This window comes from Piliocolobus tephrosceles, chromosome 21, assembly GCF_002776525.5.
Source record: "Piliocolobus tephrosceles isolate RC106 chromosome 21, ASM277652v3, whole genome shotgun sequence".
Lineage (NCBI taxonomy): Eukaryota > Metazoa > Chordata > Mammalia > Primates > Cercopithecidae > Piliocolobus > Piliocolobus tephrosceles.
In genome coordinates this window covers 19,407,211-19,415,127 of record NC_045454.1, presented here as the reverse complement: position 1 = coordinate 19,415,127, position 7,917 = coordinate 19,407,211, and the positions used below count along the sequence as shown (strand labels likewise).

Sequence of the window (7,917 nt, the reverse complement as noted above, 5' to 3'; positions counted from 1 at the left end):
AAACAAGAAATGGGGAAAGGATTCCCTATTTAATAAATGGTGCTGGGAAAATTGGCTAGCCATAAGTAGAAAGCTGAAACTGGATCCTTTCCTTACTCCTTATACGAAGATTAATTCAAGATGGATTAGAGACTTAAATGTTAGACCTAATACCATAAAACCCTAGAAGAAAATCTAGGTAGTACCATTCAGGACATAGGCATGGGCGAGGACTTCATGTCTAAAACACCAAAAGCAACGGCAGCAAAAGCCAAAATTGACAAATGGGATCTAATTAAACTAAAGAGCTTCTGCACAGCAAAAGAAACTACCATCAGAGTGAACAGGCAACCTACAGAATGGGAGAAAATTTTTACAATCTACTCATCTGACAAAGGGCTAATTTCCAGAATCTACAAAGAACTCAAACAAATGTCCAAGCTTATATAGCTTCAGCAACAGAGCTGTTCTTGTTCTTAATGATTTCAGGGGAGAAAATTGCATTGGAAAAACTAAAAGAATTCAGGCTCCAGTCCAGTCTACCAGTGGATTATAAATATTCAAAGATAATGAACAGTGGTTCAATCTGGTAACAGGTGTACTACAGTTTTTCTTTTTAACATAATTTTTCTCTACATAGGAGTCTCTATTTTTACCAAAGATAATTCCAGTAGGATTTAGTTTGCAAAATAGGTTGAATCTCACCAAACTTGCCTAGATTTTTTACCTAAGTGCAGCAAGAGTAGCAAGGGACCATAGAGGCTCTTTTAAGACTTTGCTTTGCTAGAAGTTTTATAAGACTCTCAGATTAAACTTTCAAAAACCTCTTGAGACTAGGAAGCCAAACCAAGGCCAACTTCAGACTTTGCCTGCATTCCCTATTGGTTTCTTCTATGTATATTGTCAAATAGAACATCCCAGTCAAAGCCGTGGTAACATAACCAATGTTTTCAAATGTGTCTTGTTATAGAGTAGATTCTTACTGAACTTGTGCAAATAACTTTATTACCGTAAGCATATGAATACTCATGAATAGTTTCCCAATTCTGGGGCACTCAGATTTGGAACAAAAGCAAATGTTTCCATTTTTGTTTACAAAAGTATACTTTACCAAATTGCTGTAAAGTATAAGTAGCTTAAAAGAGAAAGTTCACAAATCTGGAGATTAAAACATTCAAAGAATCAGCACATTCTCAAATAAAAAATTATGACTATATTATCATTTTGATTATTTAGTCCAATAAAACTGAGGTTTTTTTCCTTCTTTGTCTTGAATTTCATGAAGGTATCAGACTGTTCATTAAAATTTTCAAAGTTCTCAGAGAGTCCAGTGGTATGATCTTGAAGTTATCAAAACTTGTATTCAAGAGTCGTTGTCAGAATCTTTTCCATATATCTCCTCAAAGAAAAAGCAATTTTGGACTGTAGCTGATTATAAATACTTCAAGGAAGAATCAAAGCAACTATCTGGGAATGGCAAAGATTTAAAATGACTATGGTTAAAAATCTAATGAGGTTTTATTAGGTTGATTATGGTAAAGGCACAGCTCACATAGAAATCTAGTTACTTCTGTGGCATATGACACTATGAGTGATAACATATTCAATTTCCGGAAATTTCATATAGTGTTCAGAATACTAATTTTAAAAAATTTTCTCATATTCATTTTTATTTTTTTGAGATGGAGTCTCGCCCAGGCTGGAGTGCTGTGGCATCATCTCTGCTCACTGCAAGCTCCGCCTCCCAGGTTGATGCCATTCTCCTGCCTCAGCCTCCGGAGTAGCTGGACTACAGGCGCTTGTCACCACACCTGGCTAATTTTGTTTTTGTATTTTTAGTAGAGTCGAGGTTTAGCCAGGATGGTCTGGATCTCCTGACCTCATGATCTGCCCACCTCAGTCTCCCAAAGTGCTGGGATTACAGGCGTGAGCCACTGCACCCAGCCTAGAATACTCATATTATTAACATTCCCATAAATATTATTTAGAGAAGGTTTAGTATCACTTATCACTCATTTGAAAATGCTTTGTATATATATTTTAACATATAAAATAAGGTGGCTTTTCCATTCAGCTTCTGTTTCCCAACTGGATTACTGAGTTCTTGATGTAACCCCTTAATAACTAGGGCCAAAATAGTATAGTCTTATGTATGTTGAAAAAGGTCCTTAGGTCATTCCAGTACTTCTAGCTAAAAATCATTGATTTAGTTTTAAGTTCTACCTATTACAGCAAGAGTTCTTCATCCTCATTACATATTAGTAGTGTCAGGGAAGACTTAAAAATTACCAGTACCTGGTTCCCTCTCCAGACCTTTAAAGTAGAACTCATGGGTGGGGCTTGAGCATCCACTTTTAAAAATGTTTTCCAGTGATTCCAATGGGTAGCTATATTTTCCATCAGATTTCTCTGATTTCTTGTGGCCTTCACTTTTTTCTATTTTGGTATCATGATTATTTTCAGGTCTCCTTTCCTATCTTAGGCTTTATGTCGCCTGGGGTAGGGATCTTGCAATCTTCATTTCTGTATTCTTTTTGAATACGTCAATTGATCATCAGGAAAAGGTCTCATTCACACATAGGTTTTGTTCTGAGTCTCAGGTTCACAGGCTAATCCTAAAGTCTTTGTTGTGCATGAGGTCAGAGATTGCTTGTGATGAAGGGTGAGGTTAAGTCTGTAGTGCAGATGGTGAAGGGGAGTTCACGCTGTTTTCAAGGTTAGCATTGGAACTAAGAATTTTATGTCTATATGGGTGAAGGGGCAGGGATGCGTAGCAAGACAGTTCTAATTAGGACGGAGGAATTATACTAGGAAGTAGAGGTAAAGGAAGTGAGAAGGATTAGTAAATAGAAGAAATGTGAACTTACAAAGAGGTTAGAGTACACCCCTGGAGATTCTTGATTAAGTGAATTAACTAGATTTTAGAAAGGTTATGAGGCAGTAATATGCAAGGAAGGTTTCAAAATCTGGAAACAAGAAGTCAAGCAACACTTTGAGAAGTGGTTGGTCTTTATGGGAATGGAGAGAATTACACTATTGAGAGATGTGAAAAATAATGAAGAGGGTTTCACAATGTGAAATTGTGTTTCTCATTTGAACGAGCAGAGGCTGGAGATAATTATGTCTAAAAGACAGTGGGGTACAGGGAACATAAAGGTCAGGGAGAAAGGGAACTGCAGGAATTAGTGCTGAGAAGCAGGAGTTTGGTGGAAGAAGAAGGTGATCCAGTCCCAGATACTGGCAAATAAGTCTTTTCCCTCTCCCAAGCATGGCAGTCAGCTCTGCAGGAAACAGGACAAGAGAAAAGGCCATCATACCTGCCAGTCTTCCTGAAATACAGAAATGACATCACGGTTGCTATATTGGAATAACACAGGATACATGTCCTCTTCCTAAAGGAGCTGTCATGGAAAGAAATAAAAGAAGGAATGGAGGTGATGTTATTTTACTGGGGGAAGCCTCAGGAACAGGCATGTAACATGAAGTACTCTATAATTGTTTCTTCAAGGAATACATTATTTCTGTTGGAAAGTTGATGGGAGATGGTAATATTCTTGCAGATTTTTTCCCCTCTCACCATGTTTGTAAGTTGGTGATCAGTCCTCTGTCAATTCTCAACAGCACTCGATATTTCAGAAAGCTTTCAGATGGGAGAAAGATTGATTGCTATTTTCTATGTCATTAGAACTTTCCATTTTTCCACCTTTTCATGGTTGCATGTTTTTCTCAGTGTCTCTGTGGTGGTAGCCATGAATGAAACCCTGCCAGGTCTTCATGGCAGGGACATGATTGACAGAAGGCCCAAGTCAGTGCATTTCAAGTTCACCAAGTCCTTTGCACAGAAAGCTTCCTTCCCACAGGCTCCCCGCAAGGGTGTGAAAGCAAGCCTAGTTCTCTGAGGCTCTGTTTAACTTTAATGGGAAACTGGTTGGAGGACTCCCCATCAGCCATGCAAAAACTCTCTTAGAACTGTATTGATACCTAAAACTTCTTTCTCTTTCTTTTTCACAGAAGTCAGCTTTGCATAGTGGTCTGTGAGTTCTCCCACACTACCTTCATGCCTGCCCCACATTCCGTCTCAGGTGTCTTCCCTGATAAATTATCTTATATGTCTAATCCCACCCTGGATGCATCTCAGTTGGTAAAAACTAACATACCAGGTTTGATTCTTTGCCCTTAGCTTTTTTTCTTTCTCTCCCACAAGTAGTCAGTAACTATGTCCTAGAGTTTTATGTGTTACCTTTTTTTCTATATATATTTGGAAACAGGTACTGTTGAGGGGCACGTCCTATGTGCCAGGCCCTTTGCTAAATGCTTTACCTGTACTTCATTTAATTCACACAGTGACCCTGTCAAGTAGATATTATTTCCATTTTGCTGATGAAAAGACAGAAGCTTAGAGTAGTGTAAAAGCTTTCCTGGTGTCGTATGGCTAGTAATAAGTGGATCTGAGATTTGATTCTGGGACTGTTTGACCTCAAGGCTAATGATGATGGTAGTAATATAGCAGCTGACATTGGTTCACCTGTGTGTGGCATCTTGTTTCACTGACTGCATGAAACCTTTAAAAGAATGGTATGAAGCAAGCTCTCTCATACTTCAGGATTTGAAAGAACAAACTAAACCCAATCACAGTGAATGAAGGAAACAATACAGATTAGAGTGGATAAAAATAAAATGGAGAATGGAAAAAGAATACAGGAAATTAATGAAACCAAAAGTTGATTCTTCAAGTTAAAATCAACAAAATTGACGACCATTAAATAGACTGACTAAGAAAAAAGAGAGAAGATTAAAATTACTAAAATCAGAAATGAAAATGGAGTCTGAATATGATGTGTCATATTTTAATCCTAGCACTTTGGGAGGTCACAATGAGAGGATTTCTTGAGGCCAGGTGTTTGGACCAGCATAGGTAACCTGGGGAGACCCAGTCTCTACAAAAAAGAAATAAAAACCAATTAGCTGGGCATATTGGCATGCATCTGTATTCGTAGTATCTTGGGAGGCTGAAGAAGGAGAATTGCTTGAGCCCAGGAGTTTGAGGCTGCGGTAAGCCATAATCACACCACTGTATTTCAGCCTGGGCTAGCCTACAGAGTGAGAGCCTGTCTTTTTCTCTTAAAGAAAGAAAAAGAAAAAAAGAAAGAAAGAAAGAGAAAGAAAAGAAAATGAAAATGAAGTGATTACTACCAATTCTAATAAAATGATTATGAAATTACTGGAAATAATTGTATGCCAATAAATTGGATAACCTAGATGAAATAGACAAATTCCTAGAAAAGCACAAAGATATGAATAGAACTATAATCAGTAATAAGATTGAATCAATAAAAGCATTTGATGAAATTCAATGTTTTTTCACAGTAACAACATTCTAACTAAGAATGGAAGGAAACCACCTCAACATAAAGGCAGTATGTGAAAAACCCAATGCTAACATCATATTCAATGGAGAAAGACTGAAAGCTTTCTCTGTATGAGCAGGAACAAGACAAGGATGCTGCTTTTGACACTTCTATTGAATGTAGTATTGAAAAATCTAGTCAGAAAAATTAGGCGAGAATTTTAAAGAAGACATTCAAATTGGAAGAAAGGAGTAAAATTATTTCTGTTCGCAGATAACTTGAACTTATATGTAGAAAATCCTAAAGATGGAACAAACCTAGTAGAATTAATAAATGAATTCAGTAATGTTGCACAATACAAAATCAACATTCAAACATCAGTCATATTTCAATACACTAACCATGAACAATCTGAAGGGAAATTAAGAAAAAATTTTTAATTTGTATTAATATCAAAAAGAATAAAATATTTTAGGAATAATTTTAACCACAGAGCTGAAATGATTATACCTGAAATCCATAAAATATTGCTTAATGATGACATCAATAAATTGAAAGACATTTTGTTTTCATGAATTAGAAGACTCAATATTGTTAGGAGGACAATGTTACCCAAAGTGAGCTCCAGATTCAATACACTTCCTATCAGAATCTCAGTGACATTTTTGCAGAAAAAGAAAAATCTGTCTTAAAATTTATATTGAATCTCATGACTCTAAATAGACAAACAACTTTGAAGAGGAAGAATGAAGCTGGAGGACTCAATCTTCCTGATTTCAGCATTTACTACAAAGCCCCCATAACCAATACAGTGTGGTACTGGCATAAAGGAGGACATAGAAATTAATGAAATTTAACAGAGAGCCCAGAAAGAAATACTTGCATATATGACCAAATGATTTTCATCGAGTGTGCCAGGATCGTTCAATGGGGAAAGGACAGTATTCTCACCAAATGACATCGGGAAAGCTGGATATCCAAGGGCAAGAATGAGTGAAACCTTTACCTAACACCATATACAAAAATTAACCCACAATAGATCAATGATCTAAATGTAAGAGCAAAAACTATACAACTCCTAGAAGAAAAGATAGAAGAAAACCTTTATGATATTGGATTTCACAATGATTCCTTGGTTGTAACAACAAAAGAATAGGCAACAAATAAAACGGATAAATTGGACTTCATAAAAATCAAAACCTTTTATATATCGAAGAACTTTATCAAGAAAGTAAAAAGGCAACCCATGAAATGAGAAAAATATTTGCAAATTATATGTGTGATACATAATTAACTTCTAGAATACATGAAAAACCAGAAGTCAACAACAGCAAACATCCAAAAACCGAATTAAAAAATGAACAACAGATTAAAATAGAGTTTTCTCCAGGGAAGATATACAAATATCCAATAAGTCCACACAAAGTTCCTCAGCATCATGAATACTTAGAGATATGCAAATCAAAACCACAAAGTGACACCACCTTACACACTTTAGGATGACTTTGATAAACAACAATAATGACAGCAACATAAAACAAGTGTTTTCAAATAGATGGAAAAATTGGAGCTCTAGTGCATTGCCAATGGGAATGGGAAATGTCATAGCCACTGTAAAAAGTGGTGTGGCTGTTTCTCAAAAAATTAAACAATAAATTACCATTTAATCCAGCAATTCCACTTCTGGACATACTCCCTATAGAATTAAAAGAAATTTGAACAAATGTTTGCACATTGATGTTCAGAGAAGCATTACTCACAATAGCCAAAAAATGGAAACAATGGAAAGTCCATTGAAAGATAAATGGGTTGGCAAATGACGTATATATATACATCAATATGTTATTCAACCTTAAGAAGGAATAAAATTCCAATACATCGTGCAAAATAGATGAACCTTGAAGACATTATGCTAACTGAAATAAGCCAGACACAAAGGATACTTGTTATATAATTCCATTTATAAAATATAGAATAGCTAGTTACATAGAGACAGAAAGTAGAATGGTGGGTGCTAAGGCTTAGGTGGAGGAGTGAGAGTTACTGTTTATTGGGTACAGAGGTTTAATATGGTAAAAGGAAAAAGTTCTGGAAATGGATAGTGTGGTGGTTACACAACACTAAATTGCACACTTAGAAATAGTTAATGATAAGTCTTATAATAGATATATATAAGTGTCCTGGTAGTCTTACACTCTATAAATACACACTTTCTGGCATTGCCCCTTTCCTGCCATGCAGAGCCCCAGAGGTGAATCTCCCTGTTTCTACAAGTGTACATCACTCATTGTCCTCTGTGCTGTGTCCCACGTGCTGTGTCAACAGTCTCATACAGCCGGTGACTTCAGAGCCACGACACAGCTCAAGAGTCTGCCCCGAGGCTCCCTCTCTTCTAATTTCCCTGAAACCTAGCCTTCACTTCAACTGGCAGTTCGATTTAGCTGAATTCAGGAGAGGCCACCAGGGCTCTTTCTCCACACATGCTGGTCCCACACCAGGTGGAGGCAGGAAGGGCCAGTCACTGGAGAAGCCCAGAGCAGAGCAGGCAGCAGTCTGAGCTGCTCCTCTCTCATCCAAGGGGCTTCATTTC

The 7,917-nt window shown here is 36.9% G+C and overlaps 1 protein-coding gene across 1 annotated transcript in view; it reads right to left on the bottom strand.

The window, feature by feature from the left end:
• Positions 1–4,848: 4,848 nt before the first annotated feature.
• Positions 4,849–7,917, bottom strand: part of LOC111534901 (pregnancy-specific beta-1-glycoprotein 2-like) — a 13,559-nt gene continuing 10,490 nt past the window's right edge. The window contains exon 6 of the mRNA XM_023201387.1: positions 4,849–4,916. Coding sequence (XP_023057155.1) covers positions 4,849–4,916 — 68 coding nt within the window. The remainder of the gene's footprint in view (positions 4,917–7,917) is intronic.